General features: G+C 37.4%; 1 protein-coding gene across 2 annotated transcripts; it reads right to left on the bottom strand.

Annotated features, from left to right (window-relative positions):
* Positions 1–643: 643 nt before the first annotated feature.
* LOC131077730 (bifunctional levopimaradiene synthase, chloroplastic-like) lies at positions 644–5,016 on the bottom strand. 2 transcript variants are annotated; one of them, XM_058015276.2, is made up of 15 exons: positions 4,833–5,016; positions 4,692–4,757; positions 4,506–4,612; positions 4,099–4,411; positions 3,836–4,016; positions 3,516–3,733; positions 3,236–3,356; positions 3,047–3,159; positions 2,687–2,892; positions 2,471–2,583; positions 2,292–2,390; positions 1,978–2,193; positions 1,751–1,889; positions 1,401–1,649; positions 644–1,304 (listed from the first exon to the last, which is right to left on the bottom strand). In XM_058015276.2, the coding sequence occupies exons 1-15, from the start codon at positions 4,966–4,968 to the stop codon at positions 1,011–1,013; spliced, it is 2,571 nt and encodes an 856-aa protein (XP_057871259.1). In that variant the 5' UTR covers positions 4,969–5,016; the 3' UTR covers positions 644–1,010. The 2 variants fall into 2 exon arrangements, with proteins under 2 accessions (XP_057871259.1, XP_057871260.1); XM_058015277.2 differs by having other exon boundaries at positions 4,506–4,597.
* Positions 5,017–12,811: the final 7,795 nt, after the last annotated feature.

The following is a 12,811-nucleotide window of genomic DNA, read 5'->3' as shown; positions in this document are numbered from 1 at the left end:
CTTTACTTTTACCAATTTTCCCTTATGGAAACAAATAACTTAATTTACCTAATTTTGCAATTGATTGACTGCTTCACAATCTTATTTCTTTCTCTATCAATTCCTTTATCAAACTAGTGACTTCTTATATGCAGTTATATGATTCTTCTTCTTCGTGAAAATTTTACACAAACATGCAGCAACCATTTTTAAGATTTACAATCCTTTCTTGAACAACAACAAATTTTATAGATCTTAAATATTGCACACCTTTAATCCAATAAAATCTTTTCTTGAACAACAAATTTTACAGATCTTAAATATTGCACACCTTTCATCCAATAAACTCTTTTCTTGAACAACAAATTTTACAGATCTTAAATATTGCACACCTTTCATCCAATAAACTCTTTTCTTGAACAGTAACAAATTTTACAGATCTTAAATATTGCACACCTTTCATCCAATAAACTCTTTACCTTTAGCTATGATTGACTCTTTTCATTCTTATCTTTAAACTGCACACCTACAATGTCACAAACACTTTCCTGAATCTTTTGCTTTGATACCACTTTATAGATTTAAAATTAAACACAACACAAATAGAATTTAAAAGACTTAACACTATTATTTTCAAATAGAAAATAATTACAAGATGTTTTTAATGAACAACATTCATCACTTTTATTATCCTGAGATTTTACAAAAACAGAGCAGCTTTTCATAAGCAATGCTCAACACGCAATTGTCATTACATAGAAGTAATTCATAGAGGATTGTTTCCTTTGCACCGTAGGAAACTTACTATGTCATGGTGAATAGTTTATGTTGAAAATTCTAATCAAACTAACTACTAAATCTAAACTAGAAACTGTGAAACAAAATAGAAACTGCAGAGAACAATCTAATGCAGATATAAGTTTCCAACATACATACATTGGACTAATTCCTAATTTCTATTCCAGAGCTTAGCAAACATTGCATTTCCGTATCACAAACTTAAATATAAAACAGAGTGGATTTCCTTTCTGTTAAACGACCGGTTCAAACAGAAATTTTGTAATATGGTGTTCCATCTCCTGGGCAGACATGCCGAAACCATCTTTGTTCTTGTAAAACAATTGGGCTGCCCTAGCAGTGTCAAAAAGAAGCTTTCTGTAACATTTTGGCACCATCCCAGGCTTCAGAAATTCGTAACTCAGTTCAAACAAACTGTCTTGGTTCAAATCAAAGAGATAACTTAGACCTTCTTCCTCTGTGCGTTCAGGATGCTCCCCCCTGTAGCACTGTACGCACGATGCCAGTTCACCGCGATCTCTCTCATCCTGCATTATATAAATTACAAAAGGAAAAGTTTGTTAGAAGTAAATTTTTCTATCAAGTACAAGAGCCATGGCACTGCCTTCGACTTCAGTCCTTACCGTGGAAGTTCTAGCGTCATTCATTAAACGCGCTGTTAGACATACGAGATGGAGAAAGGGAGCTCGAAAATCAAGCTGAGCGAGGAGGTTGTCCGGAAGAGGCTCTCCCGTGAAAAATATGGAGTTAAGGATAAGTGTTGCCAGCGCAACTGATACCTTCCCATTCTCTAGATACTCCTTTAATGGCGGCACATACTTTGCGTCAGCCCATTCGGCTTCTTTTGCTGTAGCCGAGAGCAGGTCCTCCCACTAAAGCGCATAGCATAAGAATTATTCTCAAGGTATATAATAAATAAAATATAGTTTCCATTGAATCTCGAAAGATGTGGAAGCATTAATTGTTTACTTACAACTGAGCGAAGGTAGGGGTGCACATCACGTCCCTGAGCCTCCAGTGCTTGTTGCCCTAATTCGTTTACAGTTTTATACAAACCCAAATAGCAGATTTTCATGTGGGCTGGAAGGCAGTGCAAAAGAGATAGATCCCATCTGCAGCAACAAGAGAAACTAAGTTAATTAATGAAGCCATGATATAATCTAACGTGTTGTCTGTACATGAGGATAACACACGGCCTACCTTTTGACGAGTTCAGTAAATAAATTTACTTGGTCCAGCGAAGAATGAGAATCAAAGAGGTCGTCCAGAATGACTGCAATGCAGGCAGCTTTTGTGTACGCAATTCTACAAGCAGAGTATTCTGGTTCAAACATCACCACTGCAGCGGTGAAGTATATCTCCACTGGTCTATGACGATTGAAAGTGAGCTGGTTGAAATTGCAGTCCTTATACCATCTTTGGCATTCTCATACATACAGACTAATGTTAGTAATTGAACACCTAAAATTAAAAAACTACACTCTTGTTCTTTGTACAACAAATTGTAACAGTACCTGTTAATTTCTAGAATTTCCATTTGGTGTAAAGCCTGCATTCGATTGAAGTCCAGTTTGGCCAGTTGTAAAAACCTTTCGTCGCTCACATTCGGCAGTCTGAGTTAAAATCAATAAGATTTAGTGCACTGAATACTCAAATCTAAAATTCTCAATGAAGTATATATAACCATTCTTACTGATATACTGTTTTCTCCATCGACGAGTGAGTGGATGCAAACTGATCCATGTAATTTCTGGCCATCAGTCTTGGAAGATCCATGTGCCAGGGATAATCTAAAGCATTCTCAATCTGAGAGCATGACAAATAAATGAAAAAAACATTTTTTAGCTGTACATGTTAACACTACACAGATATTGTATGTTGTTAAGGTTCGTATTGCAATTGTTAGCACCTCTCCGCGAAGGTCTTTCCTGATAGCCAGCTCGTGAGAAAAGCTGTTGCTTCGAATGCATTGGGATAGGTAAGCGTTGGCCATGGCACTCGTCTCTCTCATAAATGTTTCTTCTGGATAGTTGATCTGTGAACATTTGTACAGGCTTAACATATCCGAAGGTCCCCCATCATAAAGCTGCTCACCAATTATATTCTGCAGAACGTCTGACACATGATAAGCTTATAAGCGGTTAAATTATGAATAGCTTAGCGATTAGATTATAAAGACTAAAGTACTTGTAGAGCTAAATGCTACATTCTTCTTCTTACAATTGACGTTTAATATCTTGAGAGCAATCTTAGATTCCATATGACCAACCTGAAGAGACGTCGTACCCATGTAGTCTTAAGAGTCTGAAGCCTGTGGCGGTGCAATCAATGTCTGGAACCTGACTGTCCCTTCCAAAGCCGATACCTCTTTCGTCCCAGTACCTGAGGACACATGGTTGCTTTTAACATAAATTTCTAATAAAAACAGCCGAGCTGGAATGACGGATCCAACACTCACCTGAACACATAATCCAAGGCTTGTTTGATCTCCGTTTGGAAATATCGGTCGATCCCCAAACGTTCAACATTATCAACAGCCCTCAGACGTTCACAGATATCCACTGGATACATGCATGGCGCTGCCAAATCCAAGTCAAAATGCATTAGGGATCCCATAAATATATTCTATAGGGACTCCATATTTCGTTAACTTTTTATTCTAAACCAAAATGTATATTTTAAAGATATATATGCTATAGTTCCATATAAGCATGCTTTTTATATATGAAACTTCTTACCATGGTCTCGGAACTTCGAAAGAAGGGCGGTCAAGAATTCTAGACATTTCCTGTCTCCGGTGTGCAGGAAGACACGGGCTGTAGATGCTGGCGAGCCTAGGAAAGAGCCATCCTTCGATTGCAAGTTAAGTATCAGTTTCCAATCCACTACATCTTGCACGCCCTCCAAGTAGTACAATACTCCAGTGGGAACGCTATGAAGGCGTTCCACAGAAATCCTGAATCGCAAGAATATTTTTCCTTAAATAGATGCTTTAGTTTTAAGTACCTTTCCATAAAAAATATACAAAGGAGCAGCAAAAATATAGATAGAGTTCTACCGTTGCAAGTTCTCGACCCTCCTCTCATTGATTTCTTTAAAAAGAGTTACATCAACATCCAGGCCGAGGCTTTTGGCTTCACTAAGCAGTGGAGGAAACACCATCTCAAACACTTTGGACGTTCCGTTGGCCTGTATTTCCTCCATCATTTGTTCTGCGTGTCTTCTGATGAAATCGAGACCTGCAAATACAAAGCCTCAAGTTAATAACAGAAAACAGATTTATTTACAGTAACAAGTATATATATTTAGTGAGCATTAAACCTCTTTGCACATGAGTCTTGCTAGTGTCCCAAATAGTGAGTGAGATGATGCAGGCAAGAGTACTAAGGATTCTATCGCTTGTAAGGAACACGCTTTCATCTCCCCACGAACCATCCCGTAACTGGTTATCAATTATCCAATTGAGCGTCTGGGGAAACTGTGGTTTGTGAGAGCCATCAATGGCGGGCACTCTTGCCACCCATGCTGTATCATACGAGCTCGGACTTATCTCACCATCCTCCATAGAATTAAACTTCTCCTTAATCTCACGGACCAGTTTCTCTACACGTTTCTCATTGTAATCCATAGTTTCCTGGGAGAATGAATATAATCAAAAAAATCAAGGCAGGCCCTTAAATCATGTGCCTATTTTAATCTAACTGTTCAAAACACAAAACCTTAGGTACCTGATTTCTCGTCACAAGGGAAACGATAAAATCATCTCCCCACATATTTGGGGGAAATGGCTTTGCCTCACACGTCTGCGTGCACGATGAAGCTGCCATAGTATTCACTGAATATGACGTTAAATTGCTCAAATGAAACAAAATTGACTCGAAAGTGAGACATTATGCCATGAATCACATACATACCAACTGCATTGCGATCGACTTCTCGACGAATTTGTAGTTTGTCTCCGAAGCCAGAGCTTGCACCGTCTACACCACAAAAGAAATTATTCTAGTTTCAAAAATGTTAAGATAGCCCTCTAACTAAACATCACACACACATACCTATTTTAGCCCTGACGTAGATTACTCTCTTCTTGTGGGAAAGAGGCAAGAATGCTTTCGTATCACATAATGTTCGCCATCCAAAACTTTTAGTTGTGTTGGACAGGCTAAAGGAAGAACATACAACCTGGGCCATTGTAACAGGCTAGCAATAAAACTGAAAGAAGTTTTGTCTGAAGGTAGTAACCGCTGAATGCTTTATCTCACTGCCAAATCATTGGCCATATATAATGTAAGCTACTTGACTTTTCCGAAATGATGACATCACCCAAAAAGGACACGCTGACGTTATCTCCGCACAAAAGAAAGTAGAATTCCAAATTCATTAAATTTTTGTAGAGGAGATTGGTGTGGAATTTACTGACCGAATTTTTGCAGAGGAGATTGGTCTGGAATTTACTGACCGAATGTGCTCAACACTTTCCTTTCACTTTTTGAATGCTCGAATGTGAAAGCATAATCACGTGGGAAGCAGCAGCCACCGCCATTCCCTACTACGTGTAACCCTAAGATTTAGTCATGTCATGCAAATTCAATTTTTTTTTTGTTGGCAGGTATTTACACATGTTATAAATGGTTAAAAGTTAAAATAGATAATGAGTCATACAAAGATTCTCCCCTTAAGTGACAAAAAACGGTAGTACGAATTGACTAACATGTTAGTCGCGCATTTTACACCGTCGATTTTGCAATAAATGGCTGCGATTGACTAACACATCTTGACTTACACATCGCTATCACACTGCACGAAAGGTCCGTTTTGGAACTAGAATAGCCACGGCCTTGACAAGCATTATAAAATAGGTGTTTTATTAGATGGTTAATTGTAAATGTAGATATAAAATCATATTTGTTAAGTTGGGTCACATTAAAAAGCATCTACATGTGTTTTTATTATATGGTTAATGGGTGGGTATAGATATAAAGTCATATCTCTCAAATTCCAATATTTTCAGAGGAGTTCTTAACTGCAAGTGTAGTCACATAAATCTGTCCACTTAATTAAATGAATACTTAGTATTTATTTGATTATTTAACCATCAATTAATAATTAATTAAATTAATATTTAATTAATTCATCTTAACCCTCTTCTCCTATTAATTAAATAAATTATTCAATTTATTTGATTTAATTCACTTAACCAAATTCATACCATTAATTAAATAAATAAATCATATTTGTTTAATTAAATCTTCTCTCACATTTAAATAAATTAATATTTATTTAAATCCCCCAAAATCCCACCTCTCACATTTAAATAAATTAATATTTATTTAAATCCCCCAAAATCCCACCTCTCACATTTAAATAAATAAATCATTTATTTAAAATCACCTTTATCCTCCACCCACTTGCATTTTCCTACAAATACAAGTTGCACAATTATTTTAAATAAATAATTTATTTAAATCACCTTTATCCTCCACCCACTTGTATTTTCCTACAAAAGCAAGTTGCACAACTATTTTAAATAAATTATTTATTTAAAATCCTATTTATCCTCACCCACTTGAAACCTTTAATGGTTTCCCTTAAAGTATTCAAACTTGATGGCTTTAAAGTCTTCAAACTTGATGGCTTCCTTCTATAATCTTCTTAAGACTTTAATGGTTTTCCTTAAAGTCTTCAAGCCTTTAATGGTTTCCCTCAAAGTCTTCAAGCATTTTAATGCTTTATCTTCATTTTTCTCATTTAAATAAATTAATATTTATTTGAATATTTATCCAAATGCAAATTACACCATTTAATTGAAATAAATGATTTTATTTTAATTGAAAATACCAAAATTTCTCCCACTTGCATTTTCCTACAAAATCCACTTGTATGCCTAAACCCCTTCTAGATTCTTCTAAACCCTTCCTAATTAGCCTAATCCATCCCCTAAATATTGTCACATTCCTAAGCAAATTGGAGTCACTTCTCAAAGACTCCAAAGTCTTTGAAAAGCAATTAATGCTTTGTGTGTTCAACAAATTAACCCTCAAAGTCTTGGATAACCTTTGAAAGCTTTCAACCTTCAACCACTTAATCCCCAAAGTCTCCAATAACCATTAATGGTTACCTCAAACCCTCCCACATGGTTAAAACATTTGTTTTGACTCAACCTCTACCCAACCCAAAGGTCTCATCAAGCCTTTAATGCTTTGACCATGATTATCTCTTAAACATTTGCACAAAAGTTTATCCTTGGATTAACTCTTAATCCAGTGGGTAATCTTAATTTAGACTTGACCCTTACCTTCTAGATAACCATGAGGTCTTCTCAGGCCTTTAATGCCTCCAACCTCTTCTCTCAACCCAATCCTATGTTGAAACTTGTCACCATTTTATTGGTGCCAATTGTGCACATGGATCCCCAACTTTCAATCCTAACCCTTGTTAAGATTGCTCAATCTTAACCCTTCATTTCCCTATTTCTTCTATAAATAGAACCCTTCTCCTCAAGCAAAAGGAGAAGCATTTAGAGTATTGTTGTTATACTGGCATTAGCATAGAGCTTTTTCATAGCATCACTGTCTACTCTTGCATAGTATTTGCTTATCATATTCAACCATCTTGAATCTCCATATGGCATCCATGGCTAGTGCTAAAAGCTGAGAGCTACACTCATTTGGGACTTGGAGAGGAGAGAAACAAGGGAGAAGCATCAAAAGGCATCATGGAAGCATCTTAGGGAGGCTCTTCTCCTTTTTTTTTATTTTGTTAAACTTCTTTCATGCTTTTTGAAATCTCTCTTGATATGTTTGGAATGGTTTTTAGTTCTTTGTTTTGTTTTTATGGTTGAAACTAACTTATTAACATTGAACTTTGTTGTTGCCTTGTCCCCATTTCCATGACATCATTTGGTGAACCCGACGTGAATCCAAACACCAAAAAGATCAACCATTTTTTTTTTTTTAACCAATAACATGTTTGAATGTTGAAAATGTCACACAGGTTGCGCTTTTGACATTGTTTTGGTGCATTTGACATTATTTTGGCGCTATTCACCCTGTTTCAGTGCTTTTTCCTTCTCTGTCTTTCCCTTTCTTTTCGTGCGTTTGTGTTAAATAGTGCCTCTGTTCAAACGCAGACTAGCGCTATTGTAACAAAACGTTGTACAAATCACCTTGTAACCAAAAAAAAAAAAAATTAGGCTTGTAGAAGCCCACCAAATAGGCGGATTTTACTAACTATTTTTCTCTTTTGTGCAGATTTAAATTAGATTAAAAAGTAGATTTATATTTTTTTACTAACTTGTTTTTTGAAGTTGGTTTTAAAAATGAATTCACTTTTTATTTTGGTTTAAAATTAACTTCACATTTCAACTTTGGGCTTTTAAAAAAAGAATCACATATTTGTTTGGGGCTCTTAAAAAGAATTTCATTGTTCCAAGGTAAAAAGAACCACAAACTTATACAAAAACAACTTTATTTTTTTTGCAAGTTAGGAAATAAACTTCGTTTTGGTGCTTAAAATAAACAAGGCAAATTTTATTTCTTGCATCAAGATAAAACTCACAATCCACACTTCCATTTTTGGTGCAAATAAAATTCACAATCAACTTGTCTCATTTTCAAAGCAATTTTACTTCATGCAAACGTGTTTTTCATTAAGTTGACCAGGATTTTCAAATTCTAGTTTACTCCAACAATTGCCTTTGAAAATTAAAAAGAACACCATGATTGTTGGAGCAACATCTCCAAATAGATAGAAAATCATTGCGATGACAAATTAAAAGGAACAAGTGAATTTTATGTTTGGCACACTTGTGCAAAAGAGTTGGTCGAGTGGTCCTACCTCTAACACACACTATCCTCTCCCTTGGCTCTCGTGGTCCTAGGTGCAAGAGAAAAGTGTTAGTAACGCTCAAATTTTATCTTTTTAAGAGAGGCCTGCCAAGGGATCGATACTCTTGGGAACGACCTCGAGTGGTAAATCCTTCGAGCCGCTATAGAAATCAGGTGAGAGCGAAAGCTGTAGCCTTGGGTATAACTGTTCCTACAGTGTAACTGGCCGAAAGGACAAATGGGCCCCACCACCAGTTACAAGGCTCTTAAGTGAGTCACTGCAGAATGAACTTATGTCCAAAAACATCGAACATGACTAAACACCTTTAAAGTAGTAGCCCACCCGTTCTATTGATTGAGGATATTTGAGATATAATTTAGTGCAAGAGCATAGATGGTTTTGCTCCCAAGATACTCACCATACATATTTCCTTGAGTAGAAACATAGCTTTTTGAAAAGTCACTTGTGGCTTGATAAAAGTGGTGACTCCCCCATCATAGGGATCATCTATTTGTTATGCTCGTGCAAGACTTAGTATATCACATCCTTACCTGCCACGGCGGGATTCATAAGGTATGTAGTACCAAAGTCGAAGAAATATCAAGATGTGGGCTAAATTTATCACAACTGGCCATTTGACCTTAGGGATAAAAAGTGTTTGAAGTGTGTTCGTTTTACAGACCTAGTGCAAATTGAGCCGACTTCAGGCTTTGGAAATACACTTTAAAATAAATCTAAAGGAAGGGTCATATACAAGTCCAAAGATTGGGTTGATCTAGACCCATACTCATTTGTGCCTTTGGGGGCAACATTCTTGTGTTTGTGTGCTTGCTTTGTTTTCTTGTCAAAAAAAAATCAGCAAATCACTTTCAAAAACAAAGTACTCATCCAACATTTCTCAAAAACAACCAAACACATCAAAAACAAAGTACAAACAACAAAGAGTCAAATTTTATTACCATTCTTCACATCTTGCGAAAGAAGAAGTGTCATCAGAATATCAACTTGAAAAGAAGACCATTGAGTTCAAAGACTTTAATCAAAAGGAGGAAATTCTTCTATCTCAATAGACAAATCTTTGTCTCACATAGAGTCTTTCTACATCGCACGCGTCTCTATCTTCAAGGTAAAACAAACGAATTTGATTCCGAATCATTGAACCGCAGAGCTTTTATGCAATATAGAGCTCTGAGTTATCACAAAAATCAAGGAGGAAAGATTAATCCCAACTTCTTCCCAAACATCTGTATCACCTACAACACAGCTCGAGAAGTGCCACCAACGCCTGAAAGGGAAGAAATAGAGTTTGTTCCATTTGTAACACAAAGTTTTTATTGAAGTTGAAAACAAAACATCCATCATCTCATTCATACATCATTTCTCCATCATCAATTCATCCCAAAACTCTCAAAACATTAAGAGGTTCTTGTCCCAAGTTCTCTTTTAGATATTGCTTGAAATCAAACACATCACATCACTTTTAGATTGTTTCTACATCTAGGATAAGCTCATCCTAAGAGACACATCTATGCAGGTTAAAACTAGTTCATGAGTGAATCCTCTTATTACTAGGTAGTCAAAATCTGTAACATATCTCAGATTTCTCTACACCTTATCACATCCAAACTCATCAAAACAAACAAGCAATTCAAAGAAAGAATTCTGGTTACATTTACCTTTAGAGTGCTAGAGATCTACAATCCACTAATCATCCATCTTTCATCGAACAACTCATCATCATCTTCAATCAACTTCAACACAAACTTGCAAACAAAATGGCTCAAACCCGATCGCGATCAAGGCAACGAGAAATAGAAATTGAGGAAGAAGAGGACAACCTCAATGAATTTCAAGAAGCACTTGGAGGAAATGTAAATGATGAAAACCCAAGTAGTCCCACTCCTTCAACAATCGAAAGGGTTCAACATAACCCTCACTTTAACAGATTATTTGATGAAATTCTCAGGAGCAATGCGGATGCTCACTTCTTAAGACTTGCTCAAGAAGGAGCCAAACTCCCCTCAGACTTTGATCTTGCCCAATTAAGACAAGCATCAAAAAGACAAAGTCGCCATGAGGAGGAAAGAGGTAGAGATCACATCAGATATAACATTCCTCGAGGTAACCCACCACCTCCTCCTCCAAATGAAATGGAGATGTTGCGGCAACAAGTCGAGAATATCGCCCAACAACTTCATAGTGGTGTTAAGACCAATCAATTCTCACTTAACGACATCTGTCCCTATCCGTTTGATAGGAATCTTTATATGCCACCCTTTCCACGCGGGTTCGAAACACCAAAATTCGAAAAATATAGAGGAAAGGGAGATCCCCGTGATCATGTCCGAGAATTTCATTCCGCTTGTCTTGAAGTCGCATATGAAGACACATACCTAATGCGCCTTTTTCCCCAAAGTTTGGGAGGAACAACCACATCATGGTTTTCCCGACTACCAGGTGGCATAAGAACATTTGAGGAACTCATCCAGAAGTTCCTATCTCATTACTCTTATAATATTGAACGCGACATCACGATGGCTGATCTATGCAACACCAAACAAAAACCAGGGGAATTATTCTCAGTATTCCTGCAACGATGGCGCCAAATGTCTAGCAGACGTTCTCTTCAGTTACCTAAACAAGAACTAGTGGAAATTTTCATTTCCAACTTAAACGAAGAAATGGAATTTCACCTGGATGTCAAAGACACAGACTCCTTTAACGATATGATCACCAAGGGTATAAAATGTGAAAGGGCACTCATCAAGAACGGACTCATCAAAATATTTAATGAACCAAAAGATGGTCCTCGCCCGCGCTTCAATAGTGATAAACCAAACTTCTGGAACAAGAATAAAAATATCATCAACGATGGGGTTGTGGATGCTCGAACTATCCAAAATGCACAACCTGTGGTTCGGTTTGCAGGACAAAATCCTCCACCTCAGAATAACACAAATGTTCCTCCTAATCAAGGTCGCATCACATCTCATGATGAACCAAGACCTCGTCCACAAAAACAAAAACGCACATACACTCCCTTAGGGGAACCCATTGAAACAGTGTTGCGACAACTCCTTTCTCAGAATTTGGTCACTCTACCTAAACTATCCAACTATGAGCCTCAGGTCAAACCAGCATGGTGGAGAGATACTGAACACTGTGAGTTCCATCAAGGACGAGGACACAAGACAAGTAATTGTCACCGATTGAAGGATCTCATTCAGGATCTTATTGATCGAGGAGAAATTGAAATTGAAGGACATGACCCAAAAACGACCAATAATGATCATCTCATGTTCAAGGATCCACTTCCATCACAAGATCAAAGGGGTCCTTCCACTTCCAAGCGAGGCACCGATACCACTGACTATACGCAGGCTGCGTATAACTACACTGTAAATCACCTGTATGATGCCAGTGAACAAATTGCAACTATAACCTTCAAAAATCCCACCTCAAATTGCAATGTTGTTACACGTCATGGCAAGGTCACCATCAAAGCAGCTCCACAAGGCACCACCTCCATCCCAAAGCAGTACAATCTTGTGGAACAATTAGACAAAACGCCTGCGCTTATATCCATTTTAGAGCTATTGTGCCTATCACCATCTCATAAAACAATCTTGGATCAAGCACTCCAAGAGGCGTCAGTCCCTGCAAACCTGAACACGGACCAATTTCAAGCCATGGTTGGAACTCTAAAGTCATCACCTTGTCTCACTTTTTTTGAAAGTGACAACTCTTCTTTCCAACAACCTCATAATGCTTCGCTACACATTGAAGGCTTTGTCAACCAACACAGGATCAAGCGAGTCTTGATTGATAATGGAGCAGGCCTAAACATTTGTACACTACAGTTGGTCACAGCATTGGGATATGCAATAGAATCAGTGGATCCTCGCAAGAAGATCACCATCAAGGCCTATGATGATGCAGAGCGTTCATCCAAAGGAGCTGTGGTACTACCAATCCGAGTAGGCCCCGTGGTAAAGCACATCATTTGTCAGGTTCTGGACCTTCCTCTGCCATATAATCTATTATTAGGGAGACCTTGGATACATGCCATGCAAGCCGTTCCATCTACCTACCATCAATGTATCAAGTTCCCACATAATGGTGCAGAGATCACAATCCTGGGTGATGCAAATCCTTTTGCTTTTTGCCATAATATCAGCCATCAACCAGAGATTATTGTTCCTAATAA

This window comes from Cryptomeria japonica, unplaced genomic scaffold (genome assembly GCF_030272615.1).
Source record: "Cryptomeria japonica unplaced genomic scaffold, Sugi_1.0 HiC_scaffold_283, whole genome shotgun sequence".
NCBI classification, from domain to species: domain Eukaryota; kingdom Viridiplantae; phylum Streptophyta; class Pinopsida; order Cupressales; family Cupressaceae; genus Cryptomeria; species Cryptomeria japonica.
Note: the sequence above shows the minus strand (reverse complement) of the source record. Positions and strands in the feature narration are given on the sequence as shown.